The sequence below is a fragment of the Lygodium microphyllum genome, chromosome 15 (genome assembly GCF_053477565.2).
Source record: "Lygodium microphyllum isolate KBCC chromosome 15, Lygodium_microphyllum_v1.1.10, whole genome shotgun sequence".
Taxonomy (NCBI): Eukaryota; Viridiplantae; Streptophyta; class Polypodiopsida; order Schizaeales; family Lygodiaceae; genus Lygodium; species Lygodium microphyllum.
Genome location: NC_141149.1, coordinates 56,382,841 through 56,406,573, shown reverse-complemented (window position 1 = coordinate 56,406,573; position 23,733 = coordinate 56,382,841). Strand labels below are relative to the sequence as shown.

Sequence of the window (23,733 nt, the reverse complement as noted above, 5' to 3'; positions counted from 1 at the left end):
ATCCAACTCCTTTGAGCTCTAATCAGTCCTCGCTTCCTCGAGCACCTACTCGGCCCATTTGGGCACTCTCAGGGCATTCCTTCAAAGGTATTGGAGCTCTCTTTTGTTATTTTACTTCAGTCCACAGGTTTTGTGAAGTAGGGTAGCCATGTCCTCTATCTTCTTATGATGCCTACTCTCTACTGATGACTTTGCCCTTCAAGAGGGAATTTCTGGGGGTCCTTGACCTTGCCCAGCCCTTTCACCATAGGCCCCAGATCATTTTGGGCTAGCTTGAAGACCTGCAAAAAAATTGTTTTTTACTTCAGCCCTCCCTTGGCACTCATTGGCAGCTTAAAAACACTTCATTTGGCACTTGGAAACACCCCCTTGATGTGACATTGGTGGTTATCATTGGCAGGTATTGGTGTAGAAATCTCATATCAAGCCACTAAGGATGCATGGCGAGTAGCTTGAAACTATGACTGATGACAAATGGGGTGAGCTTGATGAGTTATGAAAGTCCACCCTCATCTTGTCTCTCACACTGAACATGTGCATTACAATGTGGTTGAGAAAGCACAGAGTGCTTGGTAGCTTTGGGATAAAATTAAGAATCTCTATGATAAGAAAAGTCCAGCAAGTTAGATGTATTGGCTGAAGTAGCTTATGGATCTACGCATGAAGGAGAATATGACGATGTCTGCTCATTTGAGCCAGTTTCATGCTATTATTAAGAGCTTGACTTTGCATGGCATTACCTTCAATGATGAGGTTACTCCATTTTTTTTTGCTTGGGACTATGAGTGAGTCATGGGATGTATTCCACATTGTCTTATGTGCTCTTGCTACTATTTTGAACTTGCTCGACTTAGAGAGTGCTCTTCTGCAAGAAGAGATCAACCGTAAGAACTTGGATGCCTCTTGTGTGTCGCATGCTTTGACTGTTAGAGGACTAAAAGCATCAGTATAAGTGTCTCTACAAATTCATCACAGAGGGCATCACTATTTGCATCGCTCGTAGCGATATGTGTAGTAAATTAGCGACGGTTACAAAGGGGAAAAATTTTCGTGGCAGGGTAGCATAGCACCATGTGTTGTATAATATTTTGCAAAGAAATTACATATTGGATACACAATCCTATCATCAAGATGGACACAAAAACTACTTAAAATCACAAGATTGATAGCTCATAAAATAAATATAAGACTAGTGATAACAACTCATGAAATTACATAGAATCATGGAGAGAAGAGCCAAAACAAATATAAATATCTATCTATAAATATCATAAAGTGAAATTTTATATAAAGAATGATAAGTACATCAAAGGAATGCTACATAGGAGAGGCATGCACATATCACACAGCCAAAAAAGAAGATGATATGTGCTCCATGAATCCAAGTACGTGCTACAAATCCTCAGCATCTGAAAGCTTGCCCCAATGCAAAGGAGCATAAAAAAGACTCTATAAAAAAAACGAGATTCCACTATTAATTACCTTTCATGCATATGATCTTCTGTGTGATATGCATACATGCGTATACTCCATCATCCACCTAGTAGAAAACCTATTTGCCATCATAGATACCAGAAACTCCTCGTATGAAAATGCTACTCCCCTCGGGTATATTCTTCCAATGGTCCATAACATTGTGCCTAAATACTTGTTGGCACAATACTTGCTCCCCTCGGGTATATTCTTCCAATGGTCCATAACATTGTGCCTAAATACTTGTTGGCACAACTCCCTCATGCAAGACATCACCCTCCTCCCCTCATCATTGATTATAGCACATGTCATGTCATCTATGAGGTAGCCATATCCTACTAGGGTATGTCTAAGGTGTGTCCTTTTCCACTTGCGACCACACTCTTGGGTATAACCATAAGACCCTTGTATGTGTGGCATGCCTGTAGGGGTAGTATCTCTCGAAGTAGCATCTATAGGGGTGCCACCTACGGACGGTTAAGAAAAACCTAGAGTCATAGGAGCAGATGCCCTTACAAACATGACAAATCCTAGAGGTGAAAAATATTCACTATATTGACGAGATGGAGACACTACATTGGTGCCTTCACAACAGCCACTTGAGCCACCCTCTTTGTAACCGGTATGAGAATGAGGAGTAGCAACCTCTTTGAAATCGATCACGGGCTCACAGCATCCACATCTCCACAACACCCCTGAAAACTACTCCCTCCATCCGAGGTCAATCTAGAGCATTGGCCTCATCTACTTGAAATCAAAGCATTAGAGCATACCAAACTAGACCTCATAGAACAACCTGATGATGTCTGTGCTAGCTCCTAGTCTACCGTCATATCTCTAAATTGGGCCATTTGATTTGGAGACATACATGTAAATATCTCATGCAACTCCTCATCAGTTATCCCTCGACTCATCCCGCTCTTTGGGTATAGTCAAAGAAAACCTACACATAGAAACAAAAATGATGTTAACATGATTAGTATAAAGATTTAGGTAAAGCACGAAAAAAATGATGCTAATTTAAACACATACACTAAAGTATCATTAAAAGCAAATCATCAACGAATTGAGCAAGAGGATGTAGATATGACTCTCGGTCTATGGCTCCATGTCAATCTCTTGACACAACTCGGTATACACTGGAAGGTCTATAGATAGGTCACCACATAAAGAGGAGTCTACTTCATTCTCAAAAAATTATTGGCCTCCTATCTCTTCGTCTATATGACCCATACGTGTCTCCTCTGCATGCTCCAAGCCCTCTTCACCCTCTATCCTCCACAATATCAACCCCTCCAGCTACATACTCTTCTCGTCTGCATTGGAACATTGCTTTCATCATACACTTGCACACTCTAAGAGGAGGTGACGGCACAACATACCACCATCGAGGATGTCAGGAATTTGGATAAAAGATTATCTATTCAATATTACATATAAGAGTGAACCAATAGTTGTGATTGTTTCATGTCATGGAAAAATTAAAAAAATAGGTAATGCTCCTATTCACATAATGACCAAGCAGGACAAATGTGTCATGCAGATCCATCAATCTTTTTTAGGAATCTATTTCCAGAAATCCAAATGGACCTCACCAAACGGTTGCTTCAGCTCCTTCCAACACCACTTTAAACCATTACACGTCAAATATAATCATGGAAAACCTATAGTAATTCACTAAGATAACACTTTGCAAGTTTTCAAAATATTCAATCTCATCTACCATGATATTCAGATCCATGGCCCACCATCAGTTCTCTTGCTCCAACTTTACCATGACACCACAATCTGTTGTATTATAGATTTTTATTGTATACCAAAATGGTTAGATTAGTTGTTGCACATAAAATCTAGATACAATAGTAAATAAAGCATATGGTCACCTTTAGACTATATCCCCTCAAGAATTCCAACTCCTCAGTAGAGACCTCTACCCTTTCACAAGAAGTTACTTCTTCTCGGTCTTTTTGGCATGATCCTACCTAGCGAGCCACTTCTCCATGGATGCATAATGCAACATAAAAAAACGATTCACTTTCTTATCCATGGCAGTATCCATTATTTTTTCTAATCTATTTTCAACCACCACATCTCGGTCAGTCTATCATTGTCCTTCAGTGGCCATAGCATACTGCTTTTTGAATCCACTATCAGTGAAATATGCAGTAATACCTCCGACACTAGCCAAACTTTAGCTATGCTAACTTTGGGCAAACTCGTTTTCGCACAAAGGCCTTCAGGGTTTTCATGAAGCGCTCCAAGAAAAATATCCATCTTATATGGATAGGTCTCGCAATCTCCACTTCATCTACGAGCTTCATCTACGAGATGCACTAGGAGATGAGTTTGTATCATGAGCATGCTTGTGGGTAGGTACTTCTCAAAGAGACAAACCATCTCCACCACTCCCATCCTTGAAGATTTAGTAGAGGATTTCTTGATCTCCTTCTATGAGATCCATTGTACTAAATTCGATAACATGTAAATTTACTCGTGTATTTTTAGAGTGAGGCACCCATGATCATGATCAGTAGTACAAATGATCATAAATAGAGAAGTATTACAAACATCGAGTAGACACTAAATAGCAAAATATTGAGGCTACTTGCAACCAAGATCAAGACAAATTTGACATATCTTATGCCAATCATGGGATTTTAGCCTTGATAGCTGGTTGTCTTTAGAGAAAGTAGACCTAAGGGAATGCACCATATCTGTTCGAGTGCGGATAGACCCAATAATTTTCTTTACGATACACTCTTGTTCAGTGGATATGACCCAAGGAGTATGAAGCAGTTGCAAGTGACCATCGGTGTTCGATTACTATGGCCAAAGTGCCTCCATCTTGCTTATATCCTTCAAATCCATTCATGCCCCTTCAGTGTCTCTCTTTCCTCTGATGTGGTTCCATAATAAGCTGCCCACATTATTGAAAATATACATGGAATCCAACAAATGGTTGATCTATAGGTGGGTCCAATATGACAACTCATAGAAAACCAAGAACTGTCGCATTCCACTTGGATGTGATTCCTTGTGGACCATTTTCAACTCGTACCAGCTTTGGGCATTCATTCATACCAGAGGTCATCCAAGAAAACCTTCCCTTAGTTCATGACCCTCTTACAAGAAAGCGATAGTCCTTGATATACCATCTTTTTCATGGTCCATGAATTTCGGAAGTCTAATTGTGGCCCATACAATGGACATGCATGATAACCCGAGGTAACCAGACATATCACAACACCCCTATCTAGTCAACACAAACTTGAATGAGCTATTTTAGATATCACAGACTTGAATGAGTCCACTTACCTAAGCACTCCATAAATCCTAGAAATTCATGTATGGTCCACATGAGAATGGCTCGTATATTAGCGGACCGTCGACCATTGTGCTTGCTCATGTCTTCAATAGCGACCCCCTCCTCCTACAAAGTCTTGACCTTATCAACTAGTAGACAGAGGTAGATGCCTATGTTTTTGACGTTGTAGCGTCCAAAAAGAACAAGCAAGCTAAGGATCAAGTGTCCTTTCTTTGTAGAAAGCCATGGCGGGATGTTGCAGTTAGCAAGAACTATAGGCCCCACACTATAAGAAGTTGAGTGGAGACCAAAAGGATTCACACCATCCATAGCAAGACCAATCCAAAGATTCCTTGGCTCTCGTGCAAAGCTTGCAAAGGTGGAGTCAATGTGGCTCTATGTGCATGAATCTACTGATATTCATTGGAATTCATATGTGGAACTATTCTGCGCATGCCATGTTGTTGCCAAAATCGCCATGCTTGACGTACGAAACATGTGACATATACGTGATATAAGTGAAAAGTATCTGAGAATATTTTGAGAGATAGTTTGCCCTTGCAAGTCCTGCCAATACTAGTGAGCACCACACTTGAGACATGTCTCCATAGTGCCATAGTCTCCTTAAAACAACACACAATCATTGACACATGCATGGATGTTGTTGTAGTCCATGCCAAGCTTTCATAACACCAATCGTGCATCATCACACGGGACTCATGCATCATGTTTCTAGGTGGTAATATATGATACTTTAGTAACCTGAAAAAAAAAAATCAGAAGATGCCTTAAATAGCACAAGTTTTTTAATCTTATAATAGAGTCAAAAAAATCAATAGAGCATAGAATGTACCTGAACAACTCGGTCACACTCGCATCGCTCCACTCATACTTTGTCTGCACACTCAGGACCATAAGCCGCGTCTTCAAGCGAGTTACTCGGCACCCATCATATAATGGTATAGAAGCTTCTTCTCTTAATGGATCAGATGACTCGGTGTCCATGGACATTAATGCATTGATCATTGCCTCCATCTCAGGTTTCAAGATTGGAGGAAGGTCCGAAAGGCCCATTGTCTGCTCTAGTATTGAGGGTATAGTCTGCAGCGTGTCCTCCAATTAGTGTATCGGCTCAAGCACTCTATCCATCCCACACCCACAAACTCTTCTAATGGGCTGCAATATGTGCATTCCTTGGGATGAAGCATCACCTCTTTGTACAAATTTCATGGGTACATCTAATATTTTTGTATATGATATTCAATTACTTTGCGAATATTGCAAATATAAAGCATAATTGATACACGCTTTTCTTACCATTTTCTCAAAGTCTAAATTGCCTATCAATGATCTCCAATTGAAACTCACACACTTTTCTTACCATTTTCTCAAAGTCTAAATTGCCTATCAATGATCTCCAATTGAAACTCGTTGAAGCATCATACGTGTTCTATGGATAAGCGACACTTTCATTTGATTGCCAGCTTGCATTGAGTGCAAGGACATGGGACACATTGATTAAGATACACCTCACGATCATCATTGTTTTCCATTTGATCTATGTTATGGTAAACAATAGGGTTTTGTTCCCCTCATTGGTGATCTTCCTCCATTTTAGTCTGTACTCCTCTTTCTTTTCCTTTCCCTTTATTTGTTTCCCTCCCTCCATCTATCTTTGTCCATTTGACTCCCTTCATCCTTCTTTGTTTCTCTCATTACCCCTCTTTCTCTCTCTTTCTCTTTTTTTATTTGCATTCCTTCACTCTTCTTTGTTTTTCTCCCCCTCTTTCTCTCTCTCTCAATGTTTCTTTATCTCCCCCATTTTCCCTCCCACTCTCACTTCTTCTCTCTTTTCTTTCCCTCCCTTCTTCTCTCTATTTATTTCTCTCTTTTCCTCTTCACTCTTACTCAACGCATCTTGTTACAATCAAAATCAAAGATAGAAGATAAACAACTTATAAAACAAGGGCATTGAAAGATCCTCTCTCCGCACCTCTCTTTGTGTCTCCTTTTATTTTTCTATCATTTCATTCTCTTTAATTCTCTCCTTGTTTCCATTTTTCTCTCTCCCTCTCTCTCACTCTTTATTTATTGTTCTCTCTATCTCTCTTTTTCTCCCTAGCTCCGTCCCTTTTTCTCCCTCTCCCTCTCTCTCTCTAATGTGCAACTTGCTATAATTTTTGGGTGTATAGCAAGTAAAGTGAGTTGCATGTGGCACCTTAATTAGGCATCATACTTGCTATAAAAGGGGCTAACTTTACTTATTAGACATTTACAAATTCTAGTCATGAGGACTGATGTGTGGTATGATCCTTATTGGGGTTCGAGCCTTGGTAGAGAGAGAGAGAGAGTATGTGTGTGTGTGTGTGTGTGTGCATGTGCATGTGCATGCATGTTGTTTTAATGTGGTTAGAATAATTCCAAGATGCTTTGAAAGCATATCTCACAAGTCCAAATCTTGAACCTTGGTGGATAAAGTTGAAAATTTGAAAACTATTCCACTAAGAGAGAGAGAGAGAGAGAGAGAGAGAGAGAGAGAGAGAGAGAGAGAGAGAGAGAGAGCAAGTATAACTCAATTAGTTAAGTTGGATCCATGGTGACTAGATGGTCTTGAGTTCAATTTTCATATTTGCACAATCATTCTATAGTAGAGAAATTTAAAAAGGGAGATTTGAACTCAAGTTAGCAAGGTAATAGATGAATGGTCTAGTGGTAAGCCTCTTGATTTAGAGAGAGAGAGAGAGAGAGAGAGAGAGATAGCGAATTCCCATAGTGAGTCATATTGTTCATGACACCCACCCAATGTGTTAGTAAAAATTTTATATTGGACCACATGTGGCCTTGTTGGAAAGCCTACTTTTTGAAGGGAAACATGCACATTTTTTAAGCTTATGATATGCATTTGACATTTATTATTTTCTTCAATTCATCACTTGTGAAGTATATATTTTAGGAGACCATCATTTTGACGAGCAAGAATAAAAATTACAAATTGAAATTTAATAGTTGTATGTGGATACTAACCTATTGAAAGGGAGCGACAGATCGAAGGTTGGACTCGAGAGCTATGACGGGATAGCAAGAGCAAGAAAGGGAGAGACTAGAAATGGAAACTCCAACAGTCACAATGTGTGTTCGGGCCTTCCTTTATTCAAACTGTCACTAAAAGAATAAAGAATAAAGTGACGGTGACGGGCGCCCACTACCTGCAGTGTGCGAGAGCAAGAGCAAGAAAGGGAGAGATTAGAAATGGGAGCTCCAACAGTCACAATGTGTGACCGGGCCTTCCTTTATTCAAAATGTCACTAAAAGAATAAAGGATAAAGTGACGGTGACAGGCGCCCCCCACTTGCAGTGTGCAGTGGCGATGACTGTTAGTGTAGTAATACATGGGCGGCTAGGCAGAGGCGCCTTTACCCCCAACAACCTCCCACTTAAAGGAAAATCTGCCCCAGTGAGGAGTGAAAAGAAAAAGAAAAAAGACAGTACAATATATACACATGTACAACAGGATGAGGAAAAACGTCATCTCATCCCACGCCCATCAACCTCCTAAGAAAGGCAAAGCGCTCTATAGAGAGGCTTTTCGTGAGCAGATCTGCAGGATTCTAGTCAGTCGAGATCTTGACAAGATCAACAAACTTGTCCTCAACGACCCCACGTATGAAGTGATACCTCATCTCAATGTGTTTTGTCTTCGCATGGAAGACCGGAATCTTGGCTAGATTCTTGGCTAACTGAATAGCACTCATAGAATTCGAATGTAGTATAGGGATAGCATCAATACCAAGGTCAGCAACTAAACGACCCAACCAAATGGCCTCCTTGCAAGCCTCAATGGCTGCAACATACTCGGCCTCTGTAGTAGAAAGGGCCATGCATTTATGTACCCTGGACATCCAAGAAACAACACCTCCAGCATAGGTGAATATATAGCCGGAAGTGGACTTCCTACTATCTGCATGTCCTACATAATTAGAGTTAGTGTACCCCACGACTCCTGTATCCTGGCTACCATAGCATATGCACATATCTGCAGTTCCCTTCAGGTACCTCATGATACCCTTCACGACATCCCAATGCTTCTTGCCAACTATAGCCATATAGCGTGCCACAACACCAACTGCAAAGGCAATATCTAGACAAGTGGCTATCATGGCATACATAAGAATGCCCATTGCAGATGCATAGGAATCTTCGCCATCTCGGCCCTCTGCTCATCTGTCTGTGGACAATCAGCCTGTGATACCTTCATATAATAAAGCAATGGACAGCCAATAGGCTTTACGTTCTGCATGCGGAAGCGCTCAAGGACTTTATGAATGTACTCCCTTTGTGACAAGTAGAGGAGTCCCTGATGCCTGTCGCGTCTAATGCACATACCAAGTATGTGAGTGGCCTGTCCCAGATCTTTCATCTCAAAGCTCTTCTTGAGCTGAGCCTTAAGAGCATCTAGCTCATCATGAGCTTTCCCTGCTATCAACATCTCATCCACATAGAGTACCAAAATCAATAAAGAACCATCACGGGCTTTCTTCGTGTAAAGACACGGATCCATAGCACTCCGACTGTAGCCCTGTGACTGCATAAAGGCATCAAACTTATGATACCACTCCCTAGGTGCCTGCTTCAAGCCATAAAGACTTTTCTTCAATTTGCACACTAGGTGTTGCCTGCCAGGTTCTGCGAAGCCCTTAGACTGCTCCATATAAATCTCATCATGCAAGTCCCCATGTAAGAAAGCCATCTTGACATCCATCTGGTATAAATCTAAGTCAAGCTGAGCAACCAAAGCCAAGACTAAGCGCAAGGTGGTCATCTTAACCACAGGAGAAAAGACCTCGTCAAAGTCCACACCATGCTCCTGCTTAAAACCCTTTGCTACCAATCTAGCCTTATATACCGGCTTGGGATGTCTAGGGGTACTTTTCAGCTTGTACACCCACTTGCATGGCAAAGCCTTCTTGCCCGTAGGCAAGGAAACCAAATCCCAAGTGTCATTCTTATGCAGGGAGTCTATCTCAGATTGCATAGCCCTCTCCCAGGAGTGACTGTCACCCCTGCGTATAGCCTCATCATAAGTGAAAGGCTCTCCTGCATTTGTAACCAAGACATAATGCATCGAGGGCTGAAATCTATCAGGTGGACGTCTGTCTCTAGTAGACCGTCTCATGGCAGGCTCTGCTGCCTGCCCAGCTGCCTGTCTAACATCTTGACCATGAGCATCTGCTGCAGCTGTAGGCTGTCCAACTGGCTGTGAGGGAGCTCTCGGCTCCTCTTGAAATATGACCCTGCAGATCTCAACAATTGTCTCAGGCTGCCTATGCATTTTGTCTTCATGGAAGATTACATCATGATTGCGGATGACTTTCCGCACCTGCGAATCCCAGAGACGGTAATCCATCTCGCCTGCATCCCCATAACCAAGGAAAATGCATTTGACACTCTTGGGATGCAACTTACTTCTCTTGTCCCTGGGCACATGGAAAAATGCCTCACATCCAAAGACACAGAGATGCGCATTAGAGGGGGGTTTTCCAGTCCATACCTCCTCTGCAACTTGGAAATCCAAACCACTAGAAGGTGATATGTTTATGATATGCACAACTGTACTAACTGCCTCAGTCCAAAAGCTTTGTGGTAGGCCCGTATGACTAAGCATACTATGTACATGCTCCTGGATGTAAAATATTACACGGCGCAGCGAATAGAATCTGAGAAAGAGATAGAGAGTACACAACAGATAAGAGGAGAATCAGTAAATTCTTTAACTCCAAACAATTGATACAAAGATGGCTCTGTCCACCCGTGCGCTTCCACTGTGTGAAGCTTAGATGGCGATCTAGACAGAAGATAGGTGAAGAGCTTAAGGCTAGCTCGAACAACAACTCTGACTGGGTGAAAGATGAGTGTGTGATGGCTGCGAAGGGGTTTAGCTTTTATAGGCCGCGAAGGTCGTTAGGTCGGCCTGCTGACCGACCTACCATATGAGCCTCCACTAGCCGGCCAGGGAATATTCCCTTTACCATCGGGTATTCCCTTACCACGCAACTCAATGCAATGTGCCTCGAGTTGCTACCAGCTTAACCACCCCGTCTAACCCAAAGATTAGACCCACAACAGTCACCTTTTTGCCATCCGGTCACATAGATCTCATCTGATATACAAGTCAGGACTCAATCAATGTCCGGGCTCACATTTGGCTTCTCCTCATAATGGATGCCTTACAACTTTGAGCACCATGGATAATTGGTAGCACCTAATGAGGGTGGGGCATTGATCATATCTAACACTGGATGGTTCTATTCATACCCAGACTAGTTCTCAACCAATGCAAGCCATCTCTGAAACACAGCCAAGACATCAAATTTTAGCTTAATGGGATAAGCCCAAACTTTCTGTGAAAAATCATCTATGAACGTAACAAAATAATTTGCACCACCCATAAACTAACAAGGCATGGGCCCACAGACATCCGAATGTATCAACGCCAAGGGCTCACTTATGCGTGGCCTACCAGACTTCTTTTGCGTAGACCTAGTCTGCCTGCCATAAAGACAATGCTCACATGAATCAAAACATGCATAATCAAGGGGCGGTAAGTATTGCAAACCAGAAAGCATTTTCATTCCCTTCAAAGACATATGGCCCAAATGGACATGCCAAAGAGATACATGTGGGATAGAACCCACATACAAAACATGATCAAGGGAACAAGCTGATACAATCAAGGGGTAGAGACTGCCAGCCTTGGCACCTCTCGCAATCACAAGTCTGCAACGAGTGATCTTCCATGCAGAGTCTCCAAAAGATACATGATAATCTGTGTCATCAAGCTATCCAACTGACATGAGACTGGGTGTCAAAGCAGATACATGACGTACATCCTGCATAACAAAACTACTGCCAGAAGGAAACTGCAGCCTAAAACACTAATGCCCACAATATCAAGAGACCTGTCATCACCCAAGCACATAGTACCCGAAACAGTACGGTATAAATGAAACCACTCTCGGCAAGGTGTCACGTGAAAGGATGCACCTGAGTCCAAGAGCCAACACTGTGCATACATAGAGTGTATCTCTGTCATCTGTGAAGCGCTAGAAGAAGCTGCAAGGATATAATCATCATCATCAACATCCTCAGGTCGCATAACATTGATCTCTTCAATTTTAACACTGGACTTTGCAGGCACTATGCTGCGATCAAAAGACTTATCCTACACTTTGTCTTTCCCCTTATCATTGCGCCTTTCATTGCGTAATTCATGGCATTGTGGCCTAATATGGCCCTTTTTCCCACAATGGTGACAAGTAACATTTGCATTCCTGCCACGGGATTTGCTACGTGACTTCCCACGAGACTTGGACCGAGATTTTTGAGAATCCCGTCCACGGCCACTGCCACTGCCATGCTTTCCATATCCATCATTCCTGCCTCTAACTGTCATAGCATGCGACACACGAGAGGCATCCAAACTCTTACGGTTAACCTCTTTTTGCAGAATAGCACTCTCAACATTAGATAATTTCAAGGTAGCAGTAGAGGCACATAATGCAGTGCGGAATACATCCCATGACTCATTAAGAGTACCAAGCAAGAAAAGAGGAGTGACATCCTCTACAAAAGTGATATCCTGCGAAGTCAAGTTCTGAGTATAGCATGGAACTGGCTCAAGTGAGCAGACATAGTCACATTCTCCTTCATGTGTAGATCCATAAGCTGCTTCAGCCAATACATTTGATGCTGGACTTTTCTTATCATAGAGATTTTTTATCTTTTCCCACAACTGCCATGCACTCTGTTCTTCCTCAAAGATATTGTAGTGAACCTATTCTGTGAGAGACAATACAATAGTGGACTTGCATAACTCATCAAGCTCGAGCCATTCCTCATCTGGCATAGTTGCAGGAGGATGCCCGCTTAACCTCAAAGGTTTGATCTGTGATTTTTGCACCAACACCTGCCAAATCTGGCTCTTCCAATAAGAGTAATTCGTACCATCAAGCTTAGTGATGTTGAAAATAGCATGATCAGTGGACGAACTCGCCATAATGCAGGCCGGAAGACTGTAGACAGTTCAAAACTGCTTGCTATTTACTGTAGAAAATGACCAAAAAATCACTAAAATCGAGGAAAAATGGCGAAGAAAGTGGAACCAAAGCTATTGCCCACCAAGTACTAGTGAAAATACATCATTTCATAGTGTTTCAGCATGAAAAATCCATGTCAGTCCATACATATATGCTTACTGTAATAAATTTCAGATTTCAGTAAAAGAGAGCTAACAGTGCCAAAATCGGATCCCAAGGCAATCAGATATTGCCAAGACCAAAGCCGACATCATGTGGGCATAGCATAAGCATATGACAGTTGATAAGAATAAATCCAACACCCAAGTATGTCATACAAACATCTGCCCAGTGAGTAGGCACACCCCCACTCAATGGGGCAAAGTGTTCCTGCCACTACCAAAACTTGACACAAGTAGGTGTCAGTTCACAAAGATATGGATCCAAAACTGAGACTTAGCTCATAAGCATACAATGAACCAAGACATATGATGTATCATTCCGAAAGGTAAGAAGTCCCAAAGTCTCAAGTGTCTGTAACTGCTCAATGGCATGTAACGGCTCAATGCATAAAAGTACTGCTTGCTCAATGTCTGATAAGTATATAAGAATGCTCCCACTGGCACAAAAGTCGTATGTATGAGCTCAAGATCTCAAGCCAAGGCAAGACATAGTGCCAATGACATAAGTCTAAGACAATACATCAATAGTACATCCCGAACATGTAGGCGGTAGAGCATCCGTATGTAGCATCCATAAGCATGTAAGACATCAAATACATCCCAATCCAAACTCTGACAAGCCAAGTAACATCGAAGGCTACTCCAAATAATCCAAAATTTATCCAAGGTGGAGTTTCAATGAGCACTCAAGCTCAACGTATGCATAGGGTAATCAACCGTGACATGAGCATCAAGCCGTAGGCAACGAGTATCCATAAACCCAAGAAGCATCACTGTCAAGGCATTTACCAATGTCAATAAGTGCAGGCTGAAATAAGCTCAAGCTTCCAAAAGCATCCAGAGTCAATGACAAGCTCAAAGTCGTCCCTCGATGATCAATACATCATAGCATAACCCAAGACATACATCTGGAACCAATAGGCATATGTCAAAGCATGAAAGATAGCTTCAGCCCAAGAGTATTCAGCATGTATTTACTGTTATAAATTGTGTATTTTCAGCCCCAAAATCAGGCCAAAATCATAGCATTACATGTAGCTTCAATCCCCCAATCAATCGGGATACAATAGGCATCAAACCGGTTATATAGTCATGCCCAAACAAGCATAGGCATACATGAATGCTGTCTCAGACCTGAAATCTGTTGCAGAAGGTTTCGTCATCATAATTTGGCAATTCCAACATCAAACTCGCATCCGGAGCGTGCCAAAACCCCAACTTAGACTCTTACCTTGCCTGAATCGAGTTCCGAATGCCCGAGATATGACAAAAAGAGTGATTTTTGGGCTAGATTTTGAAACAGGTGCAAAAAAAAACGTGAGCTAGCTGGGGGGTCTGCTGTCCCACGTGTCAACAATGGGGCCCAAAGGAGGCACAAATGAGGGCCAAAGAAGGCCTACACCAAGCCTTAACAAGCCTTGATAGGCTAGAAGCAAGATCCAGGTGAAGGAAGCTCCAAGAGGTGTGAGCTATGGCTGCCCACAACTTATTTACAGCCTGTGAGACTTGAGAACTAAACTAAAACTCTGAAGAAAATGATCAAATACCTTTGATGTAATGCCCTGAAGGTTCCCAACAATGCCGGGAAGGTGCTCGGGAAGCCGGGGAGTGACGGGAGATCGAAGGAGTCGGATATGGCTGCTGGGAAGGAGACCCAATGCAAGTAGGGATTCGATGGGATGCTGAGAATGCCAGAACCAAGCTCAAGAGTCGGAAAGAAAAGCTCTGATACCAGTTGAAAGGGAGCGACGGATCAAAGGTTGGACTCAAGAGCTATGGCGGGAGAGCAAGAGCAAGAAAGGGAGAGACTAGAAATGGGAACTCCAACAGTCACAATGTGTGACCGGGCCTTCCTTTATTCAAATTGTCACTAAAAGAATAAAGAATAAAGTGATGGTGATGGGCGCCCGCCACCTGTAGTGTGCAGTGGCGGTGACTGTCATCAGTGTAGTAATACACGGGCGGCTAGGTAGAGGCGCCTTTACCCCAAACACCTATAGGTATTAGGCTTGGGTCATGGGCATCCTTAAGGACCAAGATACCAACTTCCAAGACTTGGATGTGGTATACTGAGTGAGGCCAAAAAATGGGTGTTGGACATAGGATTTGGAAAATGAGGACTACAATTTGCCGCATTCAAATCGGATGTTGTACTCTGTTTGAGAACAAAGATGAAGCTTGAGAGAGTAACGTCACTGTAGTTTGAATTTTGCACATTACGAAAAGAAAAGAACGCCATTGTCACATCAATACGTGCTGGCCATATTTTTTGCAGCAGTTGGGAGTCCAAGCTCAAATATCACTATCTAGTGTCATCTCGATTCTCTACACTGCAAAAAAAGGTATGTCTATAGGCTACAGTTCTCAATGCTCATTGAGCAAATATCATTCTACAACTTGTCTATGTAGCTTGCATAAGTGTGCAAGCTATAATGGAAGTTTAGTGGCTAGACTCCATTTCGAAAGGCCACTACATGAGTCATAATCCCTAACTCCACCCCTTCCACATGGTTGTGAACTATAGGGTTGATGGATTACTTACAGAGGCTCATTCGAGGTCCTACATGGCAGCCATAGCATGCCAGCTCACTACACAAAAAGCCTCCTCCACAGTTGGCTTAGTCCACACCTGCCAAGCTCTAACACACTATGCTCTAGTGGTGGCTTGCTAGTGCATGTTGTGCAGTAGCAACCGCAGCCTATACAATGTACACTATAGCCTAGGCCTTATGCTCCAATGGGTAGCCACCCACATCTTGAGTCCTACGACCTACCCCCTAGTGCCACCTACATTATAGTGGCTAGCCCTATATGGAGCATTGCAGTGTAGGCCACAGCTCCAGTCTTGCTTAGTGCTTACGTGCATTATATCTTGTGGAATGCTGTGCTCCAGGCTCCATCCTTTCCCACTCAAGCCTCCTTCACAGGCCATTGTTGCCTCTTATACTACAGCATCCTTCAAAGTTCACATTCCACAAGCTTTGTCCATTCCTGTGATGTAGATATTAGCCCTGGCCCTTGATCATATACCTATTAATTGCTAATTATACAATGATTAATGACCATCTCATTAACAAACATTAACTTTGATGAGAAAACCATTAGGCTTAGCCATTGATAGGCAACTTGTAGAAGCAAAAGACATAGAACCTATCTTTTAGCAGTACTCGAGGGTTGAAAGTTGAACCAAAAAGGAGATTGAAGTGTGTGAACAAGAAAGCATTTTGACAACATCATGCATGTGCCTTGCTACAACCTCTCTCCTAAAAACATTATGCTCATTGTGGTGGTAGGTCATAGACTACTACCTAAGCATAGTAACCTTAGAAGTTAGATTGTTACTATACACTCAAGATAATGCTCGAAAAATATACAACCTTAGAAATTAACATCCATTATATGATTAATGTAATTTAATCATTATTGTAATGTGATCAAGAAGTTATTTGATTTTGAGCATTTAGGATTTCAATCTTCGACATGCATTTTGTAGCATCCTCAACAAGAACATCATCATCACTTGCATCAACTAGCTCCTCAATCATTTGAGTCTTCAAATTATTAGATTTAATAAGGTTGGAAATATATGTGTATGGCATATCAAAACTCAATGTGTCTCTTAATTTTACAAGACCTCAATTGGATATAATTGTGAGTGCTTGAGTATTATGCCATTGTGGAGGGAAGGTGTGTGAATCGAAAGGACTTGAATTACACAACACTATTCCTTTCAACTCTTGAAATCAAGGTAGAAGGTTCAACCTTTACCCCTTTATTTCCTTATTTAAGGAAATCATAATGTTCATAAAGCTAGATACTCTATCATGTATGTATTTTAGTTTACATATGACACCTAAAAAATCAACAAAGAGGCAAAAGACCTTGAAGGCAATGTTTGGGTGGGTTGCCCCTAGTCAAGTTGTTGAGGAAGCTATGGGTTCTCCTCTAGATTTTGATCTTAATGGTGATTTGTAAGAGGATATGGATATTCATGGCTTGCAAAGGGAAATCTCTACACAAAAGGGAAGTATTAATATGCATGGCTTGGAAGGGGAGGCATCTTTGCAAAATTTAAGTAATGCTTCATGTACTTAAGGGGAACAGAAACAAGGGTCATTAAGGAAACTTAGCACCCAATGGAAAGAAAAAATTCCTTGGTTGAAATATGGTTTATGGTATGGTGAGAAAGGAGTGATGAAATGCGAATGGTGCAAAATGTATAGAGCACCTGGTCCATGGGGTATGGGAGATGAATGTATCACAATGCAACATGATGCAATCAAATTATATGCTTTATCAAGTGGTTACAATATGGCAATGAAAAAGTACACTTGTGAAGTGAAAAAGAAAGCAAAGCCAATTTCAACGCATATTGCTTCAATAAATCATTCAAACAAGGCAAGGGTCATCACTACTATGAAGTTAATGTACTATGTAACAAAAAAAAGATAACTCAATTGCTTCCTTTGAGAATCTATGTGACTTGGCAATGTCTCTAAATGTCCCAAATATGCAAAGGACTACAAAGTATTCTTCCTACACAAGTCATTATGTAGCCATCAAGTTTCTTTTAGCATTATCAAGTCAATTCTTTGAAATACAGGTTGCATCTATGTTGCAATCTCCATTCTTCTTAGTGATGTTAAATGAGAGTGTAGATGGGGGACTTGAGATACATTAAATAGTACATGGCAACATACATTGCAGGCAAAGGTATGGGGAGTAACAATCAAGCTTCATGGGCATTATGACACCATTAGATGGAGAAGGAAAGACTATCTATGATGTTTTAATGCAATTTCTTGATGCAAGAGGTCTATGAAAGCAAAAGATGAATGGCTTAGCAACTGATGGGGCATCATGTATGGTGGGACATGAGACAGGAGTTGTTGGACTTCTCAAAAAGGACTTGCCCAATTTGATAACATTCCATTGTATTGCACATCGTGAAGCATTAGCTACTAAGGATGCATGTAAATCATTTCTAGAACTTCTTTTTATAGAAAAGTTGGCAAACAAGGTGTACTCATGGATCAATAACTCACCCAAAAGAAACAATGAGTTGATGGCTCTTTTAGAGTTTATGCAGTTGGATGCACATCAACCTTTACAAATTCATACAATCAAATGGCTTTCACATGGAAAAGTCATGGAAAGACTTCTTGCGTTAATGCTTGCTAACTTGGCAACTTGGAAAGATGAAAAGTTGATGGATTGGTATAGTAAATCAAGGCATTTTGTTGTACAGCTGTGCATTCACATGATGGTTGGTGTCTTGAAAGAGTTGAATTTCTTGAGTCTAAAGTTTCAAGAAGATACGATGGATCTAACATCCATTGGAAGTGCCATCAATGTGGTTATGTCAAAGCTTAAACATTGTTGCTTTAGACCTAAGCATTTTCTCAATATACCACATGCTTATCTAAGTTTTTGGAATGCTCTAAAAGAGGATACTTGGAAATGGTTGATAACGATGGCTATGCATATAAGCATGCATTAATATACAGACCACTTCCTAAAGGTAAAGAGAAAGATGATGCATCTAATGGAAAGGAAAAGAATGGTGAAAAGTTGAAGAGCCTAGTGCTAAGACCACACATTGATTGCACCTTGGATTCTTGCATACAACTAGCAATGGATCATGTGCAACTCTTTAATGTTGCAAAGCTTTTTAGCCCATGCTTTTATGCTCAAGATGATGAAATAAGAGATAAAAATGCTAAGCGATAACTTCACAAGCTGGTACAACATTTTCCATGTAAGGAAGGAAAATAACTCTTGCATTCCTTGGTTGATACTAGAAAAGCTTGTGAAAGAGAGCTATTTATGTTTATTGAGACTCTTTGCTTGAATTGCGAAGGGTTTATAATGAAATAAGCATAGAGAGCATTTTGTATGATGATAGAGTGGCAAGAAAGCTTTTCTAATATGATGAAGCTATGACAAGCTACTCTTGTTATTCCAACAAGTACTGTGGCATGTGAGAGGGGCTTTTCATGAGAAAATATGATTAAGGATGCAAGGAGAACATCTATGTCCATCAAAACTTTGGATGCTCTCATGTGTGTTGCACTTACAAGACCAAAGCTAGATGATGCGGAATGGAATTTAGTTTTTGAGATTTGGCAAGATGCCAAAGATTGCAGGATCTATGATCTTTGAGTCCACTTAGAAGGAAAGACGTATGATGTTGGGTATCTTCACTTCTTGTGAGTGGCTTTCGTTTGGTATTTTCTTAATAGTATGGTGGTGTACAATGAGTGAGTTGTTATCTTTTTATGGACATTTCAAAAGCTTTTTATTGCTTAGATGTATTTCAAACCTCTAAGAAATAGAATTGTTAGCAACTTGATCTTCCTATAGTCCTCTGATCACTAGAAGATATGTTTTTTCTATGATGTGTTGAGCTTTTAACTCTTAAGTACTAGCCATTTATAAGAGATTTTAGAGCTTGACTTTCCAAGAGATTCAATGCGCAGGTGGGTATATCTCATTGTATGAAGGGTTTGGATTTTGAAGGGCACTTTTATTATTTGCACGACAGAGACGGAAAAACTAAGGCAACTGTGATTTTAGGACGTGGTTTTAAATATCCACGAAGGGAACACCTGCAAGTCAAAAAGCAGGCCCGATTATTACAGACTGGCCCCCCGGCCTCGGCGGGCCGGCTCTGGTTGGCGCTAAGGATATGCACGTGCAATGGCAGGTAGTTTGAAATCTTAAATCCCCATATACATTTTGTCAACTGGGTTGCCGAAGCGTTTGGAAATTTTCAATGCCGGGACTCGATTTTGTCAACGTCGTTGGCGTAGAGAAATCGCAGACGTTAATCCGGAGACCCAATCGTAGTAGATAAGCCTCCTGTGATATATAATTAAGCCTAGTTGGCCCTCAAGGAATATCGCCTTGCTGTCCTCTCGCAGAAGCTTTGGATATCGCATTCGTTGCTAATTCTCTGCTGCTGATCACGAAGATCTGCATGATGACTCACCCACCAGGGAGAATGGGCGATGCCGGCCTGCTGATGTTCCTGGTGATCGGCCACCTGGTGCTGCTGATAGGGCTGGCTGTGCGGGCCGCGGAATGCCAGCTGGTCAACGTCCTGGTGCCGGCCTACTTCGACCCGGGCAGCAACCCTGACGCCTGGGCCGCCCTCAACGCCGCCGCGGCATCGCTGCCCGACCGGGTCGTGGCTGTGGCCAACGCGGACAGCGGCCCGGGGGCGGCGGCGCAGTCCACCTACGCGAGCGCCATTGCCGCCCTCCGCAACAGCACCGGCCGCGCCATCGGCTACGTCCACACGAGCCGCGGGGCCCGGCCACTCACCGACGTGGAGGCCGAAGTGGACTCCTGGTACGCGTTCTACCCGGGCAATATCGACGGAATATTCTTTGATGAGGCGGACAACACGGATGATGGCAATCAGGCCTACTATCAGGCGCTCTACGGCTACGTCAAGGCCAAGCAGGCGGGCGCGCTGGTGGTGAACAATCCGGGGACCGAAACCCTCGAGTCCTACCTCATCTTCAACGGATCCCGCGTCGCCGATATCGTCTGCACCTTCGAGTCTGGCGTCGGCGCCCTCCAGTGGTCGCAGGCCCCCTGGACCGCCCAGTACGACCGCAGCAACTTCTGCGGCCTCTTCTACAACGTCACCGACGTCGACGTGTCGGACTTCGACTACGGCGACGTCATCGACCACGCCTACGAGCAGAACGCCGGGTGGGTCTACGTCACAAATGACAGCTTGCCCAACCCCTGGGACACCATCCCCGCTTACTTCTCCAGTGAAGTCCGCTACATCGCGGATTACAACTACCTGTAGTATAAGTATCTGTAGTTACAATAGCTTGGATATGTAGCCCACCTATACATATCAAAATAACGTCCGCGTGTAGCCCACCATCCATGTAGTCATTTTCTCTGCTGCACCGACGCTGCTAATCACATTAAACACCACAACATTTCCACAAACGTACACACAAACTACCCACAACCAGATCTGTAATCCACAAGCGGACCGGGTCCGATCGGCCCCATAATCTTATGTGCTTTTTCATTCTCCTTAAAATAGTAAATTTATTCCTCTATCTTGAAGATTTGAGCTTAAATCTGTTTTTTAGTACTTTATGTATTGTGTAATTAGCCACGATTTGTTTTAAAATGCGATGGTAACGTACTATCTTGAAGATTTGAGCCTGAATCTGTTTTTTACTGCTTTATATATGGCGTAATTAGCCACGATTTGAGCCTGAATCTGTTTTTTAGCACTTTATGTATTGCGTAATTAGCCACGATTTGTTTTATAATACAATGGTAACGTACTATTGTAGATGCCTCTTTCTTTTTTAAGTACAGCATTGTTCATGGCAATGCATCAAAGCAAAGCCTAGTAGCCAGATTTAACAAGCTACAACAGATGTACAAGCTTTCCAAATAAATTTAAGTGCAAGAGCTCTCAAACAATAAACTAGCTTCATATTTTGGTCATCCGGTCCACCCTTATCCCCGAAAAGGGCTATCTTCATACCAAAAGGCTTGCAGGTTGGCAGCCATCAACCAATTCTTCACTTTCCCCCCACACACAAGTATACCACAATCTCCTTCTCCCTCTTGCATAAAGGGAAAAATGGGGGGATATGAAGTATCTTAGAGAGAGAACTTCTAAGGGGCAAATTGTGCACTATCAATTTCCACGAAGAGATAAATGCTTTAGCCAAGAAGCTAAAGTTTGCATAAAGACTCTAGGTGAGGGGCCCTTCCACACTCTACTTTGCTTGCAACACCATAATCTTTTACCCTTTAGGGGGCCTCAACATTTTCACATTGTTCACGTCTCTCACAAAACAATCTAGCCCAACCTTGAATAAATTTAAATCCAAATTTTGTACATTGATCCCTTTTTTGAAGCCTTTTATATGGATAATTTTACACGTCTTGGGGTCCTCTTGGATAGGAGCAATCAAGGATAATTTTAGGATCATATGCACGAAAATGTAAATAAAGAAATTTGCCCCCGTCGTCGCAAAAAGAGTCGTTATTGGCGACGCCATCGAAAGTCAGTATTAGCATCGTTATCAACATCGATATTTGCGTCGGTATCAGCGTCGCTAATAACGACGCTTTTCGACACTAATAACGATGCCAATAACGATGCGTGCAGGTAAAATTTCGATGCTAATAGCGACGGTAACATGGAAAAAAAAAATTGTGACTATGTGCTTTATTTGGGCCATACAAAATAGTTTTTGCATTGTGTACAATGCTATTGTAAATAAAGACAAAGTGTACTTAAATCATAACACTGATACATGAAAAAAATACATGATCGCATAATGAAAGCGACTGGTACAATCATGGCAAGATATCACTATTATATAGAAAATGTCTACACAGATTAGGTGACCAAAAAAGAAAGGTGTGTGAGCTCCAGGGATCAAAGGGTGAGCTAGAGATCCTCACCATTCGAAAGCTCGTTCCACTGCAAAAGAGCATCGAATGGACTCTGCAAAAAAAGAAACAACTACACATCAGTCTACCATACAATAATGCATTCTAAATAAACATGATAACTACGAACAAGAAAGATGAGTGGCTTATAGGGCCGCCGCGTCTATACAATCGGTCGATCCATGCCGTGAGACCGTGCCTCTCTACATATCGAGTCTCAAGGCCGGTCTGATCGTGATTTGTAATGGAGTGCTGCAAAGGAAATAAAATACTAACTGTTAGAAACACGATTGTCAGTACAAAGGATATTGCAAAAAAATAAGCAAGCGAAACAAAAGAAAAACTTACAAAGTCCTCCAGATATGTCCTATGGTTGCCACTCCCAAGATGATGGACCACTCCGGTCTCTAGTAGTGCCCTCGCCGCCTCGCGTTGCTGACTCCAACGTCCTGGAGAATTTGTAGCCTCCTCCCTCAGTCGACGCCAGTTGTCCATCTCTAGCCACTCAGGCTTTGCAGCCCCACTCTTGAGTGCCTTGCGTGCGTCCGATCATCTGTATGACATATATTCACGCATGCACTCCATCATCCAGCCCGTAGAAAACCTATTTGCTGTGGCCAGTACCAGAAACTCCTCATGCAGGGATGCTACTATGTAGTCCTTGCTCCCCTCCAGGATGTTTTTCCAATGATCCAAGACGTTGTGCCAAGAAACTTGTTGGCACAACTCTCTCATGCGAGCCATCACCCTCCTCCCCTCATCATTCATGATTATGGCTCCTGACCTAACATCTACAAGATAGGCATACCCCTCTGGGGTATGCCTAAGATGGGTCCTCTCCCTCCTGCGACCACGCTCCTAAGCATATCCAGGAGATCCCTCTACATTTGATGTACCGACCGGGGTAGTATCTATCGGAGTAGCACCCATAGGGGTGTCACCTACGGACGGCTGAGCAAAAGCCGGAGTAACTGGAGTAGATGTCCCCACAGGTGTGACAAATGCTGGAGGTGACGCAATGCCAGCAGAACGACGAGACGGAAACACTGCGTCCGTGCCTCCAGAGCAACCACCTGAGACACGCTCTCTGGAACCGCACGAGAGTGAGGAGTAGCACCTATATCCGGAGTCGATCCACGGGCTCACTGCATCCGTATCTCTCTAGCATCCCCCTGACCCTGAAGCACTCCTTCCATCTGGACTAAGTCTAGAGCGTCGACCTCGTCTGCTCGAAGTTGAAGCATCTCATCGC

General features: G+C 42.4%; 1 protein-coding gene across 1 annotated transcript; it reads left to right on the top strand.

Annotated features, from left to right (window-relative positions):
- The first annotated feature begins 19,907 nt into the window (after positions 1-19,907).
- LOC148024560 (uncharacterized) lies at positions 19,908-21,102 on the top strand. Its single transcript, XM_087693721.1, has one exon. It carries the CDS (start codon positions 20,011-20,013, stop codon positions 20,854-20,856), a length of 846 nt encoding a protein of 281 aa, XP_087549847.1. The 5' UTR covers positions 19,908-20,010; the 3' UTR covers positions 20,857-21,102.
- The last annotated feature ends 2,631 nt before the right edge of the window (positions 21,103-23,733 follow it).